The following is a 20,601-nucleotide window of genomic DNA, read 5'->3' on the forward strand; positions in this document are numbered from 1 at the left end:
ATTATATCCCTGTATGTGGAAGAAGAGAGCTCCGGTGCCGCAGTGGTTAAGAGCTCAGCTGTTAATCAAAAGGTGGGCAGTTCAAATCCACTAGCCGCTCCTTGGAAACCCTATGGGGCAGTTCTACTCTGCCCTATAGGGTTGCTATGAGTTGGAATCCACTTGACGGCAATGGGTTTGGGTTTATGGGTTTTATGCGGAAGAAGCCAAGGCAGGGTCACTTGTCTTCTCGTTCTAGTATGTGGTGGAGCCAAAGCGCTGTCAGGCTCTGACCATTCAGTGCTGCCAGAAGTCCCATCTCACCTATGGAATGGTGGAGGAAGGAGCGTTTACCAAGCACACAACCTTCAAACCCTTCTTAAACGCCAAGTGCTCTGTCACAAATGAGAAAAAGGCTCAGAGAGCATTCATAACCCACCTTCAGTTAATGCAGTGGCCAGCACAGGGATGGGGTTCCAAACCTTTGGAGGTCTGTGGCCTCCAGAGCCAGGCTCTTTCCACCTAACTGGCTTTTGTGGCAGCGCTTCAGGGGTCCTTTGCAAACATTTGCTTCAAATGCCATTTTAAATACTAAAAACCATCTTTAACATGTACACTCAGTGTTTAACACACACGCATGAACTTAGGGTGCCTGGGGACCTCATAGTAAGGCCTTCCTTGCTGTGCATGTAGGGACTTCTCTGGGGTCATATAAGGGGGTCACTGATTGGGAGGGCCCTAGCCTGGGACTGTGATCATCAGACCAAGCCACAGTCAATACCTAGCAGTTCTCACCATTGAATAATTTTAGTGATTATAACCTTTAGATGTTTCTTACCTGATAATATGCAAGGTAAGGACGAAAGGTGTTGGATATTATTCAATTAGTCTTTCTTTTCCAAGCTCCAACTTCGGGTTTGTCAATAATAACCAGAGACTGTAGGCAAGCTACGACTATTATCATTTGCAACCATTTATGTAAGTCAGGAATTTTGTCTGTCAGTTTGTTGCTCTGTGGTAGCTTGCATGTTGCTGTGACGCTGGAAGCTATACCACTAGTATTTCAAATACCAGCAGGGTCATCCATGGTGGACAGGTTTCAGTGAAACTTCTAGACTAAGATAGACTAGAAAGAAGGACCTGGTGATCTACGTCTAAAAAAATCGGCCAGTGAAAACCTTATAAGCAGCAGTGGAACATTGTGTGACATAGTACCAGAAGATGAGCCCCTCAGATTGGAAGGCACTCAAAATATGACTGGGGAAGAGCTGCCTCCTCAAAGTAGAGTCCACTTTAATGATGTGGACGGAGTCAAGCTTTCGGGACCTTCATTTGCTTATGTGGCATGACTCACAATGAGAAGCAGCTGCAAACATCCACAGATAATCAGAACATGGAATGTACAAAGTATGAACCTAGCAAAATTGGAAGTCATCAAAAATGAAACGGGCTGCATAAACATTGATATCCTAGGCATCAGTGAGCTGAAATGGACTGGCACTGGCCATTCTGAATCAGACAATCATATGGTCTACTATTCCAGGAATGACAAATTGAAGAGGAATGGTGTCACATTCATCATCAAAAAGAACATTTCAAGATCTATCCTGAAGTACAATGCTGTCAGTGATAGGATAATATCCATACGCCTACAAGGAACACCAGTTTATATGCCTATTATTCAGATTTATGCATCAACTACTAAGGCCACAGATGAAGAAACTGAAGGTTCTATGAACTTCTACAATTTGATATCGATCACCCATGCAACCAAGATACACTTATAATTACTGGTGATTGGAGTGTGAAAGTTGGAAACAAAACAGAAGGACCAGAAGTTAGAAAATTTAGCCTTCATGACAGAAACAATGCTGGAGATTGCATGACAGAATTTTGCAAGACCAATGACTTATTCATTGCAAATACCTTTTTTTCAACAACATAAACAGTGACCATACAAGCAGACTTCACCAGATAGAACACACAGGAATCAAATCAACTATATCTGTGGAAAGAGACGATGGAGAACCTCAGTATCATCAGTCAGAAGAAGGCCAGGGACCACCTGCAGAACAGACCATCAACTGCTCATATGCAAGATCAAGCTGAAGCTGAAGAAATTAAAACAAGTCCATGACAGCCAAAGTACAACCTTGAGTATATCCCATCTGAATTTAGAGACAGTCTCAGGAATAGATTAGACGCATTCAACACTAACGACTGAAGACCAGACGAGCTCTACGATGACATCATAGATGAAGAAAGCAAAAAGATCATTAAAAAAACAGGAAAGAAAAGACCAAAATGGATGTCACAAGACTCTGAAACGTGCTCTTGAACATAGAGTAGCTAAGGTGAAAGGACGACATGATGAACTAAGAGCTGAACAGATTTCAAAGGGCAGCTTGAGTGTTATGATGAAATGTGCAAAAACCTGGAGTTAGAAAACCAAAGGGAAGGACATACTCAGCATTTCTCAAGCTGAAAGAAATGAAGAAAAAAATTTAAGCCTCAAATTGCAATATGGAAGGATTCTATGGGTAAAATATTGAACAATGCAGGAAGCATCAAAAGAAGATGGAAGGAATATACAGAGTCACTGTACCAAAAAGAACTGGTCAATGTTCAGCCATTTGAGGAGGCAGCATATGATCAAGAACTGACGGTACTGAAGGAAGAGGTCCAAGCTGCACTGAAGGCACTGGCCAAAAAAAAAGGCTCCAGGAACTGACAGACTACCAATTGAGATGTTTCAACAAATGGATGCGACACTGGCAACACTGGAAGCACTCACTCATCTATGCCAAGAAATTTGGAAGATAGCTACCTGGCCAACCGACTGGAAGAGATCCATACTTGTGTCAATCCCAAAGAAAGGTGATACAATAGAATGTGAAAATTATGGACCAATATCATACGTGAGTAGATTTTTGCTAAAGATAATTTAAAAACAGTTGCAGCAGTACACTGACAGGGAACTCCCAGATAATGAGGGATGTAACTGCTGATGTTAGATGGATCTCGGCTGAAAGCAAAGAATATGAGAAAGATGTTTACCTATGTTTTACTGACTATGCAAAGACATTTGACTCTGTGGATCCTAACAAATTATGAATAACTGCGAAAAATGGAAATTCCAGAACACTTAATTGTGCTCATGAGGAATCTACACATAGATCAAGAGGCAGTTGTTCGAACAGAACAAGGGGATACTGATCGGTTTAAAGTCAAGAAGGGTGTACGTCAAGGCTGCATCCTTTCACCATACTTAATCAATCTGCACGCTGAGCAAAGAATCTGAGAAGCTGGACTATATGAAGAAGTACGGGGCATCAGGACTGGTGGAAGACTCATTAACAACCTGCGTTATGCAGATGACACAACCTTACTGATGAAGATCAAAGATCATAGGCTTCAGTATGGATTGCACCTCAACATAAAGAAAACAAAAATCCTCACAACTGGACTAATAAGCAACATCATGATAAACGGAGAAAAGGTTCAGGTTGTCAGGGATTTCATTCTATTCGAATCCATAACCAATGCCCATGGAAGCAGCAGTCAAGAAATCAGATGACAAACTGCATTGGGCAAATCTGCTGCAAAAGACCTCTTTAAAGTGCTAAAAAGCAAAGATGTCATTTTGAGGACTAAGTCAATTGTCTCATATGCTTGTGAAAGCTGGACAGTGAGTAAGAAAGGCCAAAGAAGAACTAATTCCTTTGAATTATGGTACTGGCAAAGAATATTAACTATACTGTGGACTGCCAGAAGAATGAACAAAATCTATGTGTCTTGGAAGAAGTACAGCCACAATGCTCCTTAGAAGTGACGGATGGCGAGACATTGTCTCACGTACTTTGGACGCGTCATCAGGACAGACCAGTCCTAGAGAAGGACATCGTGCTTGGTAAAGTAAAGGGTCAGGGAAAATGAGGAAGACCCTCAATGAGATGGACTGACAGAGTGGCTGCAACAATCAGCTCAAACATAGCTACGACTGTGAGGATGGTGCAGGACCAGGCAGTGTTTCATTCCGTTGCATATACGGTCACTATGAGTCAGAACCAACTTCACGGCAACAACAACACATCTATGTAAGTCAGGAATTCTTCTCCACACTGTTAACCAAAACAAAATTCTGAAATTGGATTCTGATGTTGAGACAGTCCGCAACAACTAGCCCATTTGCATTAGTCAAAATTGCTCCCCTCCCCTCCACCCCCCCAGACTTACGATAATGTTATAATTTGAAATTAGACGATTCAGACTAGTAACACTATCATTTGTTTTTACATTTGGAAAGGTAAAGAAAACAAAAACACTAGACTACACTATCAAAACCTTTTGATTTTGGTTAGGAGGGAGAGGAGGGCTCACAATTTAAGCCTTCTGATAGCAACCACTAAGCTCCTCTCCAAATTTCTGGTTTGGCTAACTGAAAGAGAACCAGGATAAAACTGCTATTTATATAAGGTTGTTTTCTGTCTGGAGTTCCTGGAAATGATTAACTCATTCTGCTGCTACCCAAAAGATTGGAGGTTTGGGTCCACCAAGAGATGCCCTGGAAGAAAGGCCTGACAATCTACTTCCAAAAAATCTGCCACTGGAAACCCTAAGGAGCACAGTTCTACTCTGACACATATGGGGTCGTCATGAGTTGCTGTCAACTTGAAGGCAACTGGTTGTTTTGTGTATTCCAAAGAGCACTGAGGGAAGGGGATCAGGCGAGCAGGTCTCTTATTAAAACTTTGCTGGTAACTCACAGGGTAACCCCGGATAAGTCTATGCCCCTCCCTGAGTCTCAGTTTCCTCAATGAATAAGGAGACTGGGTTAACTCAATGTTTTTCAGACTTTTAAGTACCAGAGCTTTCTCAAATCAGCTGGGCCTGGGGCCCATCACCCCACAATCGTCCCCCCACACAGTCTGAAAACCATGGAACTAGATGACCTCAGACTCCCTGCTGCCCCCTCCTTCCCAAGCCACCTCTTTCCTGGACTAAGCGGCTGAGCTGATTCATCCCTCACACATGACACTATCACAGCACTGAATAGAGAACCACAGTGACCTCCAAGGGGCAAACCAAACCTAAGGGCTGAAAAACTGTGGGTGAAAACGACACGTTTATTTAGCTTCTTTCAGCGGTCACTGAGGCTCCCACAGAATAAGTGCTATTACAACAGGCAGCACAACTGTCAGCAGCAACACAATCTATGTCTTAAACTGCATCTCAGCCTCACAGGTTTTCTTTTTTAAAAAACTGGAAAGCGGTTAAAGGTCAATTTGAAATGCCGATGTAAAATTCCACTTAAAATATCAACGCAACTGCTATGAGCACTAAGAAAAGTTGACTAAGAACTCGGATATGATCGAAAAGACCCTATGTGATAAATAAAACACAAGAGCAGCATTAAAAAAAAAAAACATTTCAGAGAGTACTCCCTCCTCTTCCTCTTCTTGTACCTCTCATGGTTCGGGAGACCTGCAGGCCCTAGGGAGGGGCCAGGGGCAGCTGGTATCTGTATGGAATGTGCAGTGGATGAACTCTGCACACGCCCGAGAGGAACAAAGCTTCAGTTTGGTTATGTGCTGGGACAGTGGGCATCATGTTTAGCAGTCAGTTCTGCCCTTGAGAAATCATGTAACCTCAACTTAGAACAACTTCCTTGAAGATGTGACTGGACATTAAACAGCCGGGACTCCTGTTGAAGAGCCAGCCATTTTGCTCTACAGCCAGGGCCCAACTTTTAACTCTCCTGTTCTACTGCCAGTAGCCATTCTCAGTTATTACAATCAGGGCTGCAGCTGCAGCCCTGAGGACAGGTCACTTGAACAGAAAAAAATGAAACCCTGCAACAGTACCTTCCAATCAGCCCTCGTTCTTAAAAATTCAATAGATGGCAGAGCTAGAGCTAACAACTTCAATAGGTACAGGGCCCTCCTAGCCTCGGGTGTAAGCGGCCAAGCATATCAGCTATTTGAAGGACAAACGCTTGTAATCTGATTCTAGGATATGCCCTCAATTCCCATTTTGATAGTTTTTAATAGCTGAAAATTAACAGATCTTCTGGCGTGGTTTTATTCATTCTCTTTTAAGTCTGCCACGGTACCTTTTTAATTCTGAGAATATTCTTTTCTGTCTAACATGAAAATTAACAGTAAGCACATTAGCAAAATCACTTAAGAGAACATTTTTTATACATCGTCACTAGGAAACCCCAGTGGATTACGGCAGCCCTGGAAGTTTGCGTGCCGTACCATTTTTTAGAGTGGAGTTAAGGGGCCCAAAGTATGGAAAGAGGGGAAGTGTTAAGTGTGAGCCAGGAAATGAGAGCTGAGGATGACATCCTGGCAGCTCAAGGTTACTGCCAGTACCCCTCTGTTTCAGACCAAACTCCTCCACAGGCCAGCTAGCAGGGCATAAGCCCTGCCCACGGAGATGCACCGTCAGTCTCACCAGTATCCTGGCCCGTGTGAGCTTCATCTTCCTACTCCCAGCTGCTCATCTACCGCCCCAACACGAGATCGCAGGATCTACAGGAGCTGGGTGTAGACACACGTGGGCTATGACAGGCACTCAAGTTTTTCACAACTTAGTCTGAACACACAGACAGGTCTCCTTGGTGGACTGAAGGCAGGTTAATTCTGAATTAGACGCTAGACATCCCACACAACTTTCGGACTGGAACCAGCTCAGCTGTTATTAAGACAGAGAGTACGTCCAGAAAGTGACTCTGGAGATCCTGACCCCTAAGGCTTCAGGCCTTCAGGAAGTCTCTGAACAGGGTCACTGTTTGGAGCCCAGCCAACTCACTACAGAGATGACAGGCTGGTAACCCCAGAGTCGGATACCACTCAACACCAATCTTTCCTAGGGAGGAACTGCATGAAATATCTCACTCACAGACCCCTGAGATGGGAAGCCTGTCCCAACAGTGATGCACGGGAAAGAAAATCCACCTGTGTGACGAGCAAGAGCTAGTCAAGAAGTGACTAGATACTATGGCCTTGCTTGGTTGGAAGCAGAGGTTGCAAATCCAAGGAGCAGGGATTCCTCTTTCTGTGTGGATGGAATGGGAAGGGAAACCTCTAGTTAGGTGCAGAATCTAACCACATCCAGTTCAGTGTCTGTCCCCAGTTCTCTCTCTGCCCACCCAAATTTCAATCGTCCAAGAAGGCCAGGCAGTCGCATTTTCTAGTCCTCCCCGCCACATCTCTTTCCACTCTGCACAAGAGGCCCTGTACCTACCTGCCGCTCTGGATGCCGCTGATGCTCCTGGGTGCAGGGAACTAAGGGGCCTGAGGACTGGCTGCCCCGGAATCAGAGCAGCAGAGGCAAACAAAAAGCCTGGAGACCAGAGGGAGTTTAAATCACTACTGATGTCAATTCTCCACACAAGGAAGAAGGGCTGATTGTTTGGACGCCTGATGGTTTTGTCTTTTTTAGCTTGGGCGATGTTAGGAGCAAAATCATCAAGGAAGTGTTTTCAGTGCTCGGGCTTCGGCTCTTTGCCAAGGTCCGGAATTGAAAAGAAACGTGCAGTTTTCCTTTGCCAAAGGGCCAGTTTCCCAGCAGCACCTCAACCCAGTTTCTCCTGGGTAAGAGGTAAATGAGACAAAGAGGGGATAAGCCACAGGGAAGAGAATCAGGAAGTGTTAGCAAATGCTACCATGTGCAACACTAAACTTTATTCACTTTATTTATATATTTAACAGTTCTAAAGTATTTACTTCTTGCTTTGACAAAAAATGAAAAATATAGGAGCAATGACTGACTCCTCTTTAGGAGAAAAGGGTTATATGTACAGCTATGGAGAGTTACGGTTCCTTGTTTACATACAAAGAAAAATATTAATAAAAAAGTGCTTCATTGACCAAAAAGGACTAAGAGCTGCAAGCACTTATTCACACTGTACATCACACCAAGAAACCCGTATCGTAACCTCTTGGCACCTGTCACTAGGAACTGCACAATCCTTAATTAGACCAACTTCTCCCTACCTGCATGGCCAGACCACTCAGAGTATGGAGAAGAGCTACACCCTGTTTCACTAAACTCAAACTCCAAGGAACCTGATGTCCTGGGAAGTCAGAGACATGCTCAGTTGCTCCTGACTTTGCCTAGACTGACAGCTCCAGGGAAGGCTTCGGGCCATGTGTTAACCAACCCCAGGCACACAGAGAAGCCACCTTCCTGAGACCAGGGAACTACTAACAAACGGGAAGAGGTGTACAGGGCAGGATCACAACTGAGTGCTCCCTGACCTTACCCCTGCCCCTTGCCATAATCCATCCTGATACCAGTCAGCAGCTTGAGCATAGCCAAGCATGGCCCTTCCCCTGAGAGGGAGGGCAGGCACAAAACATGGACACCAAGGTTACAAAGCACAAACCTAAGCTCCTCTCCACCCTTCCCATACCTACCTCCACCCCAGTCTTGACTGAAGCTCTTTTTTGGACCACATCAAAGCTTATGGAGGAGAGATGCCCTGAATCTCCTATGGGCCATGTCACATCTCTATGCAACCCTGCAGATTCACCATATGACCCCTCACTGCTGGCCAACGGCCAGACAGTGCTCACGCAGGCACCACAGGAATAGGCCAGTGCGGGGGAGCCTGGTTGAGCTCTTCCTGCTGCCCCAAGGTGGGAGGGAGGAGGAAGGCCAATTGTAATGAGCACATGCTCCCATTTCCCGAGGCTTGCACTCTAGAAGGCTGATACTACCCCTTACTGGGGAAATCCATGATTGGTTTGGGGATGGGGAATTTTTGGAACCCTGAGTCTGGATTTCCCGTGCTGGCTAAGGAAGAGAGATTGTTTGGGAGACCAGGCTCCGGAAAGGGATTCCAGGTATGCCTGGGTTCAGGGCAGGCTTTGGGCTTGGCCACAGCACTTTAGCCAGTTTGTATCTTATGCCCAAGGGTGGGAAGTGCTACACAGCGTAGCCCAGGGAGGCAGACTCCCTGAAAGTGAAGGGAGCCCTGTAAAATCTGGGTCAAGTTAAGAACAGAATCCCATGGGAGAGAACACAGAAGTCCGCTCCTTGCTACCAAGGAGCTGGGCTGGCCATCCATTCCTAGCCCCTCTCCCCTGCCTCAGAGGACATACACTTTCCTTCCCCAAAGGGGGCCTTTGGGTTCCATTTACTCCGTGTCCCTCCCCACAAACAACTACCCCCATTTACTTTTCTATCAGTTGGGAGAAGGCACCCGGGACATACTTTTGGGGAAGACACCTCTGGCCTCTCAGCAGCAAAGGTTTCCGACCAGCTCTAACTTGGTGATGACATGAACAATGGTTACAAACATTAACACTGATTTTCTTCTGTGCTCACTGTCTCGGGCCTCCACTCCTGGCTCTGACCAGCCTCCTCCCACCCCAAGGAGCCAAGTCAACCCGCAGCTTAGCCTGACAGCAGGCAGCTTGGCAGTTACAGGTGGCTGGGCAACCTCTGGCCTTCCATTAAAAAAAAATTTAAGACAATCAGGGAGTTTTTTCTTTTTTGAGGGCAGAGGGAGAATGGAAAAGGGAGAGTGGGAACAGGAAAAAAAAAAAAAAAAAATCAATCTACAATCCAGTGGTACATCCCAAAATTCTGTCACTCTGCACAGGTGGTTCCATGCCCCCAATCCAAAGTGCACGGGCCTCTCAGTCTGCCCAGGATGTGTGGGCCTGTCCGGAGAACAGCAGCTTGGCCTCTGCCCCAGGTCACTTAAGCTTCAGTTTGAAGTGGCAGCAATGGGCTTATCCAGTTCAAGGTCAATGCTGGAGCCCGAGGGATGCAGGCTGCTATAGCAAGACTTGCACACTCGACTGGGTTCAAAGAGCTGCTGGCTGGGAACTGGAACCTTCTGGTTACAACAACTGGAGCAGAATACATTCCCACAATTCCTTGAGATGAGAAAAAGAAACAAAACAACGTTAATTTCAGTGAGCAGGAATGAGGTGGGGAAACCAACTTCAGAAGACAGAACTTTTTTGTGTATAATTCAGATGTGCTGGAAACTCCTCTAAGATCAAACGCTTCCATTTCTCTAACCCAGAACAAGCTGGGCAGGGCACTCATCCCTACTCAGTGTATTCATTTGCCACTTTCACTTTGGAGCCAAGGATACCTGGATGCCCCACCACTACAGCTCAAGGTTACCAGGACACAGGGGGATGCCACTCAAGAGAGACCTGTGAGAACAAAGGGCCCAGGGCAGAAGCAGTGCAAACTCAATGGGTAAGTCTTGGCCCAAGGAGACTCAGTGGCCACACTCAACTGGACAAAGGCCTCTTTGTAGCTTGTATCACTGAGAGGCCAGAGTCAAGTGGCACTGCCTCTAGGCCCGTCAGATGAGAGAAACAACTACCCCCAGCCCAGCTAGAGGCTGTGGAGTCTTGTCCAAGGGCCACTCCCCAGGAGCTCAGGGGCAGCAACATGGAGTATAGACTGCTGCCATCTGGGACTGCTCTGCTGGCAGCATGCAAAGCCAGAAGACAAGCAGCCCGTGACACATGCTCAGAGAGTGAAACGAGAAGTGGAAGGATGAGCACAGATGAACACACGTGCGCAGACAGACACACACACACACACACACACACACACACACACACACACCCCTGATTAGATTGGTGTCAGTTAATTATGGCTCGCTCCCCTGCCCCATGCACCTCCAGGGAAAATCAGAGCTCTGCCTGAAGGCCTCCCTCCCCTCCTCCCCTTGGAGGCCTTCACACCCAGACTGATGTCCTTCAGAGCTAACAGGAAAGGGAACTGGCAGAGGATGAGTTTCTGCCCACCTTATGAGTCCACTTTTGCTGGGCCCTTAAGGACAAATCAATCCCATTAAGCCCAAAAATGGGAGACCCCAAGGAGCCTGACACACCCCACCAAAGATGAAGGGAAGGCAGCTAAACATCTGCACTCCTCAGGATGCAATCCCACTGCTGGTTAAGGACTACTTATAGGAGGAGAGAACACTGAATGCCATTTGGGGACAAAAGAATACTACAAAAGGAAAAACCTGGACACGTAGCAAAGGAAGGATAGAGAACTAAACCAAACACACAAAATCTCGTCTTCTAGCATGCAATGAGTACTTTATTAACTATGTTTCCAAAAAGCATGAGTCAGCAAGAACCTGTAGCCACACAGAAAAATTACCTAAATTTACTTCTGAATGTCTATATTTATTGTATCATACCTGTTAGAGTTCAGCTCAAGAGCCTGACATGAATTTGACTACCTAAGTTTTCCCATCTGAGTTCTTCCAGGGGACCCTTAAAGACCCTAAATGAAGTCTTCTCTGAATGTCTTCCATGCTAATGCTGATTCTCTGGAAACAGCGCCCCTGGTCAGTTCTCGTCTCTTAAAAAAAAAAAAAAGGAGTGATGCTGTTTGACTTGGGAGTCACTAGCATCATCCTGGCACCTCAATGAATGACTGAACAAAAAGAAATGGCTCTGAAAGCCCAACTGGCTGCCCTACAAGACCAGCCCCTGCTGAAGCACCTTTCTAGTCACAAGCCAAGGACAGCTTGGTTGCCCTTCTGGTCAGACGGGGAGTACATGACTGCAGCCTGACTCAGTCCTACAGGTGTCTTCAATCAGCTGCTCTGATGTTCCTCCAAGCCCACCTGCCTGCCTGTGCTCTCCAGTCCCAGACTTTCATTCCAATGAGTGCAGAGAAACGGGGAGAAAGGACAGCGTTAGTTTGAAGTTATTGTAGATATGCAGACATGACAGACAGGTTGTTGCAAATGCTCACCACGTTTGATCAACACGGTCAGTGTCCCTGCAAGGAGGGGAGAAAGAGCTCAGAGGAGAAGCTGGTCAAAGACACTTGGGCTGGGGTGCAGGGGAGGGAGTTATATGACCTTAGAAGCATCATACTGGACAAAGAGAGACATTTTCAATCTAGGTTCACTCATATAGGTGAGTTATGATACGATTTAGCAAAATTTCCTATTCTAAGAACACTGAACATCTACCAGGCAGTCACCCAGCAGCTGGAGCAAAGCATTTCTAGTAACTCTCACTACCCCAACCTAGAAGGGAGAAAGAAGAAGTTGGGGAGTCTTAAGGACTGGAAGACTCTCCCCTCAGCTGTCCCTACAACTCCCCCCAGCTATATCTGCTCAACATCAGCACAAGGGAAAACAAGTTTGGGGCCAGGGAGCAGGGTAAGGAGTAGGAAAATGAAGTTCCCTGCCCACAGCAGGAAAACTAATTTTGTTCACAGCAGCCATACTGAATGGGAAGAAATTTTATTCTGGGAACAAGAAATGGTAGTCTGGGTAGTAGCTGGTGCTCCACCATTTCAGGAAGCAAAACAAAAGCCTATCAGTTGCACATTTCAAAATTTAATAGTGATCACTCTGAACTGGAACAAAGATCCCAAATGCAGTTCTGCAAACACCAATTTCAGAGGCACAAGAGATGAGTGGAGGTCCTGTAAACCCCATATCGGCCTCAGACAAATCGCAGCCTCCACACCCCTGGCCCACACCACCACACCCCTCAAGGGCACCTGCAGTGGTGCTTCCTGCTGGCGAGCCAGAAGGCACTGTCACACGCATAGCAGTGGGCAGCCAGGTGGTCAGGGAGCCAACGGGTCATCTGCAAAACAGATGGGGCCAGGTTAGAGAGAGGAGACAGGCTGTCCAGCTGGTGCCAGCAGAACCACACTGGGGACAACAATGGTCACAAGGACCACACCGATTCCAGTGGCACCAACCCAGCAGGTCTGATATCAGCAGTACAAGAAAGGCGTCCAAATCTTTTCCCTGAGGGAACTCTAAACTCCCCTCAGATAAAGTAGCAGGCAGCAGCACGATGGGTCACTAAGAGCTGGCAGGGCTCCAGTTCATATAGGCAATGAGGACACTGAATGTCCCTGGCTCAGGAATTCTAGGCGTGATGGGGGTTCACAGGAGCTGTGATGTCCAAGGCTCATGGCTAACTGTGCTATAAGGTTATTCCTTGGCCATGGGGTAGGAGTGGGGGTGGAGAAGAACCACAAAACGGTTGCATGGATGGTGCTCAGAGCAGGGGCTGAGCCTGTACCTCCGTGTCCTGTTTATCCACCTGCTCCCAGCTGGCTTCAGAGAAAATCTCTGTGCTGCAGCGAGACAAACAGTTCTGATCCAGATTGCTTTCCGAGTCGGGGATTGAAGTCTGTTGGCAAACAAACACAGCTGAACAGAATGAACCTGGTCTCCTCCCAAAAGAAGAAACGGTTTGGCACAGAAGGGAGCAATGGGGGTTACTGCTGGGCCTGGGTGTTAGGGCTGCCAAGTCGTTAGATGTACAACCATCGAGGATCAGGACGTACAGGTGCAGAGACTAGGCTGAGCTCAGCTGGAAGAGGGACTGTTGTTGTTAGGTGCCGTCGAGACACTTCAGACTCATAGTGACCCTATGTCCAACGGAATGATACACATGTTTAAAGGGACACGTGTTCAAAGCCGTGTATGGTGACTCTGGGGTGGAAAGATGGGCCTTAGGGTTCCAGGAAGTAAGGCAGGGGAAGTGATCAGAAGGGGCTGAGAGCACCAAATGTCAGCTGAAGCTGTGTTCCAGCAGCCTGTCAATCCTACCCTGCCACTTAGTTAGAACTGAGTACTTTGGGCATGCCTTCCTTTCTCTGAAGGATTCTTTAGGAAAATGAGAAACCATCATTAATATCAAAGAAAGCCAAGAAGTCACACTGAATCAAGTCATTGAATGTGCCCGCCTTTAATGTACGCTGACCACTGCAGGTTCACACTTGTAGTTGAGCACATTGAGTTAGACCCTCCCAGTGAGAAGAGTGCCGCCCCCTAAGGACCTCCTCTCTGCACGCCCCCACTTCCACTCACCAAGACCCATCAGTGCTAACTCCTCAACAGTGCTCCAAACCAATCACTTCTCTCCATGTCTACGCCCATCACCAGGTGTTAAACATTTGTTTAAAAAAAGAACTAAACCTTCACAGCTTTAGCCCAAGTTTTTTCTTTTGTTTTTGAGGGGGGCCCTAATAGTTTACTAGCTACTAAGGTAGGACAGGCACTATAATTTGGCAGGAATATCTGACACTGCCTTACAATGTCATTCTGTCCAGGAGTTCAAGTTCTTCTTCAGACATATGATCCTCTCTCCAAAGACATGTGGCCAACCATGTAGTGCTAACTCCCTTCCTTACCCTACCTTCCTAAAACAGGACATATGTGGAAAAAGCCAGGCGGAAAAGACAAGACGTACATTTCCACTCACAAGGCTAAGGCTCATCTTCAGCCTCTCTCAACAGGGCTATTCTGGACCTTTCCAAATCTTTACCAATCACCATATGCTGGGCACAAAGGGCACCTAGCCTCAGCATGCCCTGTCTCCCTGGGCAGCCATGTAGGTACCATGGCATACTCACCACTTCATCCCCAAAGTCCCCATTGAAACGTAGGGAGCTGGTCAGGTACTGGCTCTCCAGGCGACTCCTCAGCTCCTGGACTTGCTTCTTCAAGGTCTCCACTTCTTGCTGATGGCCCGACTCAATCTGACGCAGGCGCTGTTGGATAGTGTCCGTGTAGACAGGCATGCCATCATCATCCAGGTGGCTGCGAGAAGGCTGGTCAGGGCTGCTGGTCACAGATGGCCTCCCTGAGTGGCTGTGTAGCCACTTGTGGTGCAAGTTCCTTGAGTGTAAGTGGGTGGAGCTGCAACTCATAGTAGACAGCTGGCGGCTCAGGGAGTCCTTGCTCCTACCAGCCTCACCGTTGGCACAGTGCCCATTGGGTGTGGGGTACTTCGGGAGAATGCTAAGCTCTGTGGGCTGCTCTGAGGCCTTGTTTTCAGTCTCTGGGGCACCATTGCATACAACCCCCTCTTTACATTCGGCTAAAGGCAAGGCACGAGGAGAACGCGTTGGACTGCGAGTGTGGCCAGGGGAAGTCCTGCGTACCTCAGGCCCCACGTGGGGCCTCTCAGCCAGACTCCTCTCTGAAGCCCTGGGCTCCACGGCTTGGCCAGGTATGTCCTTGCCACTGAAACTGCCACTGTTTACCAGGCAAGGTCTATGATGGCCTTGGGGCCCATTTTCTGGCTTCACTTTGTCTTCCACTAACATTTCCATGGAACTGCCCACATTTGGTCCTCTGACCTCAAATGGGACTTGGGGGGGCAGCAGAGAACTTGACTGTGAGGTACCATAGGCAACTTCTGCATCTACTGGGACTGGAAGAACTGCTTCCTCCCTATTCCCTGGGATATCTCCTATTTGAGGCTGCTCCACAGGGATCTCCTGGGAGCCCTCTCCCCTGCAGGGCTCCTGGAGCGGACTGGAGAGAACACTGTGCCCACCTTGCTGTTCAGGAATACCCTGTGAGAACACAGACAGGTTAGTGCCTGGATGGCTCCTCAGGGCAGCAATATCCAGCTCTGGTTCTTTATCAACTACACTGGCTGAGCCCTCGGGCATCTTCCTCCTGCTCTCCTTTTCTAAGACAGCCTCCTCTTTGACCTCTTGCATCTCAAGGTCCCCTCTACGGGCAGACTCCTCTATCCCACTCTCCTCTTTGGAGGCCTCTTGCAAAATGTTCTCCATCTGCCCCTCGGCCACTCCAGCTGCAACAGACAGCTCAGCGCCCCCTAACACTTTGGCTGGCTTCCCCAGGCTGTCAGCATCCAGAGGCTCCTCCCCGGGACCTGCCAGGCTGCTCAGTTCTAGTGAGCGCCGGTGCTCCTGCCATTTCTCATTCAGGCTCGGGTCACTACTGCGCCGGCTGGCCAGAGGCACTGTGTTGTCGCAGGCTGTGGTCAGATTGTCAAATGATCTAGTCTTTGGTAGCCTAAAAGAAAGGAGTTTTGGGGAAATGAGAATCTGTGAAGCAATTCATAGTAAGGAGAAAATAGGTGCCAAGAGGCAGTTGTTTCATAATTGAGTCCATTACAGCTACTCAATGAGCTATGGCATCTTTGAAATAAGGCTTAGATTGCTGGAGAGGCAAAGGGCCCTTAAGAGTCCTTCTTCTAGTCTGTAGAGTTTCTCTCACACTGCTCCCACTCCATGCCCAATACATACAAATAAAGTAACGTCGAATGATATTTTAAAAAAATATCCTTCATGATACTGTGTACTTCTCCATTAGTGGCAAAGGAAAGTAGCATTGCTGACCTTTTTTGATATTACAGTATTTCAAATTTTTAGTATCTATGAGCCTGAATTCAATAAAGTTAATTCACAAGTGGCAAAGCCAAACTTTCTATCATCTGATAGCATCTGCCTTTCAAATCCAAAAGGACAAATCATGGCGGGGGAGGCAGGAGTGCAGAGTAGAGGGTAAGACGTAAGCCAGGTGTCACAAAGGAACCCAGAAAATTTGTTCCATCGCTGAGAAACTGCACAACATATGCAGCAGAGCGATGTAGGTCCTTCAGGAAATGAGGCTCTCATGGCCTTGGAGCCCAGCAATCTTTATCCTTTCCCTGAGAAAACCTCAGAGATCTACGGAAGATGTTCTGAAGCCAGACAACATCATGATCACATCCCCCCGGCCATATCCTAACACAGGACTTGAAGCCTATGGCATCAACCCTGGGCTCACCGGCTCAGGGGTGAATCATCAGGGCTGCTGCCTGGAGCTGGGTATGGCGCACAACTGTCGTCCACAGGGGTGGATGGAGACGGGCAGGGCAGGTACACTGCACTCCATAGCATCAGGTTACGCACGTGGCACACTGGGTACAGCACCTGAGGACAGGGAGGACACAGGTTATACGTGCCTCACACCAAGTCTTTTAGAAATATCTGGAAATGAGGATCAAGAACAAGCACCTAGCTGGAACACCCAACAGGCCCAGCACAATCTCCAAAGAGAAGTGGCATCAGTGGATACAGGTCTATCTCCCAAGAGGGCCTATTAGTACAGGATAAGAGATTTTGTTTTGCAACATTTTTCACCTGAGAGCCTACTGCGAGCATGAAAATCTGAAGAATTTTTAAAAACTCATCTCTCGTTTTTAATTATTCCTTAGGTCACCTTTATTGAATGACTTTCATTAGCTTAATTTGTTGCATTCATTCCTTAAGAAAGTGAGTCATTCTGTTAAACGGCAACTGTTGTTACCATTTGTACCCTGGTACAAAAACTTGGCTTCAGAAGACACTGTCAAGCCTGTCTTATAGGACTGTTTAATCATGTGACAAGGAGGGAATTTTCTCCAGTGCTGTCACTTCACCAGCAGGCACAGTGAAAGAGAGAGAGAAGCAGCTGGCTTAAATCTTTCCTCTGACTACTTATAAGTGAGAAGTATATTATTAGTCCAGCAAAACAATATGACCTCTGATTAGCCTCCTTTTGACTCCTTAGAGTTTAAGATGCATTCTGATAAAGGGAATGTTATCATCTACTGACACACAGAAGTATGCGGCTACTTTCCACTCCTTAACAGAAGCTGTTCCTTGGAGAACAAAGTCTTAAAGGACCTGCTAGCTCCTCATGTGACCAGACAGAATCACATAAATGGTTTTCTCTCTCTGAGACGAGAACCTGCAGTGGAGAGCATCATCTCTTGCCAATGGAGGGGCACTGGGGCCTAGGGGCAGCTTCTTCTGTCTGAGCTATCAGGGGCATCCAGGAATAACTTAAGTGCCTTTTCCACCCATTAGGGAAAACATTCTTGAAATAAAGTAAGCTCTTTAGGAGGCATCAGAAAAGATTCATGCCCAGAGTGGCAAGGTAGAGATGTGTATTAAGTCAGACCACCTTAATTTAACCAAAGACTGGTCGGAAGCAGGTTAGAGGTCACCAGGAATAGGCTGTTCCCAGGACAGAATGGTAAGGAAAACCAGGATCAGCCCCTCCAGACAGTGTAACAGAGATACCCTTTAGAAGATAGTCACTACTCAAAAAGGCTCCCATATGTTCCCCCACCCCAATTCCTGCTGCTGATCACAGAGAAAAGGCTGAAGGATACATACGGCTTCTGACTGAGAGGAATACAGGAGGTTTTTGAAAGCCTTGTTGCCTGCCCGAAGAAGCGACCACACAGAACAGGTCCGTTCCTGAGTGTGCTTTTCCCCTCTCTCCTTGGCATTGTTGCACAGGAATGTTCCAAAGAGGCATGAATAGGTATGCTGCACCAGTTTCACCTGCGAAGTCCAGTGAGGCAAAATCAAGCAATGGGGTACGCATTCTCCGGAGGAAGGTCAGCCCAGCTCAGCCACCCTCCCTGGCATCCTTGAGAACTCACAACACATAAGGCTGGGGGAGCTGACTAAGCCACATAATAGCCTCCTCCTCACAACACCAATTCCAGAAGCCAACCCCACCATCACTCCTGAGCCAAAAGATGTTAGGACAAAGATCCCCCGCTTCTCTTCACCTTCCGGGCAAATAGTCTGAGTTAACTCCTGCATTAACCACCACCCTCATGAACAACACAGCATCATGAACCGGGTACAAGAACAGCCCAGTGTGCAACCCAAGTGTGAGCTCAGAGGACACTTCTAGAACTGCCCATTTACCCAAATATCATTCTGAGCCTCCTGCATGCCCCAGACATTACCACGGGAGATGCAGCAATAATCAGACAGCACTCCCGCCCCTACGGAGCTTATCCGAGTTGTGGCGGGGTGGGGGGGTGACCTGCAGTATGGAGAACAGTAAGGCAGGGTAAGAGGGGCAGGTGCTGGATAGTACGGGAAGGCCTCACAGGCAGAGACCTGATGGAAGTGAGACAGCAGGTCTTGTGGCTATCTGGGGGGAGGGGGATGCTCCAGACAGAGACAACAGCAAGCTCAGTGACTGCCCTTGAGGTAGGCATGCATGGACTGTGATTTCTGAGGGAGAGCAAGGAGGCCAGTGCAACTGAAGATTACACAAGGTGGGGAAAAATAGGAGATGAGGCTGGAGAGGTCACCTCAATGCAGGGCTCTTCAGGCCACTTTAAGGACTCTCTGGCTTTTGCTCTGTGTAAACTGGAAAGTCACTGGAGGTTTTGTGAAGAGGAATAACATGGTCTGTCTTATGCTTTAGAAGGATGCCTCTGGCTGCTGGATTGATTCTCTGGAATTGGGGCAGCAGATGAGGGTGGCTTGGACCAGTGTGGTAACAGAAGAGGTGGCAGTAAGTAATCAGGTTCTAGATATATATATATATATATATTTTTTTTTTTTTTTATATTAACTTTTATTGAGCTTCAAGTGAACGTTTACAAATCAAGTCAGGCTGTCACATATAAGTTTATATACACCTTACTCCGTACTCCCACTTGCTCTCCCCCTAATGAGTCAGCCCTTCCAGTTTCTCCTTTCGTGACAATTTTGTAGATGTATTTTGAAAGCAGAGCTGCAGAATCTACGACAGACTAAATGTGGAGTATGAAAGGAACAGGAGAGTTAAGGATGACACCAAGATTTTTGATGGAAGGATGGTGTTGCCATTTGGTGAGGTGGAAGACTTCTGGAAGATTAGGTTTGGAAGTGGGGAGATATAGAAGTAAAGAATTATGTTTTGAACACGTTAAGTTTGAAATACCATGTTCAGTAACATATTAAGTAGTCACAATGGGCTATATGAGTCTGGAGTTAAGTGGAGAGGCCTGGGCTAGAGATGCCTCAATTTGGGAATCATCTACTTATAGTCAACAATTAAAGCCATGAGACTGGATGAGATCCCCTCGAGAGAAGAAGCCTGGAGACTGAGCCCTGGGGCATTCCAATATTCAGAGCAGGGGAGGTTAGGAGGAACCAGGAGAAGGGATTGAAAGGACCAGCCTGTGAGGGAAGAGGGGAACTAAGACACAGCAGGTGCTGAGTCAACTGAAAAAAGGGTTTTAAAAAAGATGGGAGTAAACAGTTTAGCTTAATTGGTAAAAACTGTCTTCCTTGGGCATTGTGCTCTTTCAAGATCTATCTAAATGAAATCAAACTGACAACAGCAACTTGAAAGATCTGACAGGAGACTTAGGGGGCAGTGGGTCTGTTAACAGGGAAGGAACAATCCAGAAAAGGAGCGTGGGAAGGATGTTACTGAGTCCCACCCACAGAAGTCACTGAGGTGTGTATGTTCTACTGCATACATTACTATCGACAACAAATATGTTATTTTTTTAAAAAAACGGGGGGTCAAACTGTGCCAAACGCTAAGGATGGATCAAAGAAGGTGAAGCATGAGAAGTGATCACCACATTACCAACATGAAAGTCACTGGTCACCTTAGCAAAAGCAGCTTTGGGGAAGTGGTGGGTGAAAGCCTGACGGGTGGGTTTAAGAGAAAAATGTGAGATACCAAGAGCAGAGGCTTGAGGAGCTCTGCTGTAAAGGGGAACAGAGAAACGGGACGACGGAAGGGGACGCAGAGCCATTAGGGGGTTTTGATGAGATAGGAGCCACTACACCATCTTTGTATGCTGACGGCAATGATGTGGTACAAAGGGAAACACTGCTAATGCAGGAGACAGATGAGAGAATGCTGGAGTCACTAGCTGACTAGATGACAGAGACGACAGCTGCCACTAGGGGAAAGGGAGGGGTGTAAAGAGGGGAAGGACATTGTCTCCAAGGGCAGGGGAAGCAGAGGGTGCAAGACAGATGTGGGCGGGTTGGTGGATGGACTGAAGGGAAATTCTGATTGCCTCTGTTTTCTAACTGCTATTT

General features: G+C 47.1%; 2 protein-coding genes across 9 annotated transcripts in view; both read right to left on the reverse strand.

Moving 5' to 3' along the window:
- HORMAD2 (HORMA domain containing 2) overlaps nt 1–8,058 on the reverse strand; it is a 179,801-nt gene extending 171,743 nt beyond the window's left edge. For all 3 annotated transcript variants that reach the window (XR_007514993.1, XM_049866863.1, XM_049866861.1), the window contains exon 1: nt 7,231–8,058. The gene's annotated coding sequence lies outside the window, so the exon portion shown is untranslated. The remainder of the gene's footprint in view (nt 1–7,230) is intronic.
- Nucleotides 8,059–9,528: 1,470 nt separating this feature from the next.
- Nucleotides 9,529–20,601, reverse strand: part of MTMR3 (myotubularin related protein 3) — a 191,305-nt gene continuing 180,232 nt past the window's right edge. For 3 of the 6 annotated variants that reach the window (XM_049866859.1, XM_049866854.1, XM_049866856.1), the window contains 7 exons: nt 17,923–18,093; nt 16,547–16,692; nt 14,374–15,790; nt 13,035–13,145; nt 12,499–12,587; nt 11,737–11,763; nt 9,529–9,875 (listed from right to left, as the gene is read on the reverse strand). In XM_049866859.1, the coding sequence (XP_049722816.1) occupies nt 9,704–9,875; nt 11,737–11,763; nt 12,499–12,587; nt 13,035–13,145; nt 14,374–15,790; nt 16,547–16,692; nt 17,923–18,093 (2,133 nt within the window). In that variant the 3' untranslated portion in view covers nt 9,529–9,703. The remainder of the gene's footprint in view (nt 9,876–11,736; nt 11,764–12,498; nt 12,588–13,034; nt 13,146–14,373; nt 15,791–16,546; nt 16,693–17,922; nt 18,094–20,601) is intronic. The other 3 variants (XM_049866858.1, XM_049866857.1, XM_049866860.1) reach the window with 3 other exon arrangements.

The sequence above is a fragment of the Elephas maximus genome, chromosome 22 (genome assembly GCF_024166365.1).
Source record: "Elephas maximus indicus isolate mEleMax1 chromosome 22, mEleMax1 primary haplotype, whole genome shotgun sequence".
Taxonomy (NCBI): domain Eukaryota; kingdom Metazoa; phylum Chordata; class Mammalia; order Proboscidea; family Elephantidae; genus Elephas; species Elephas maximus.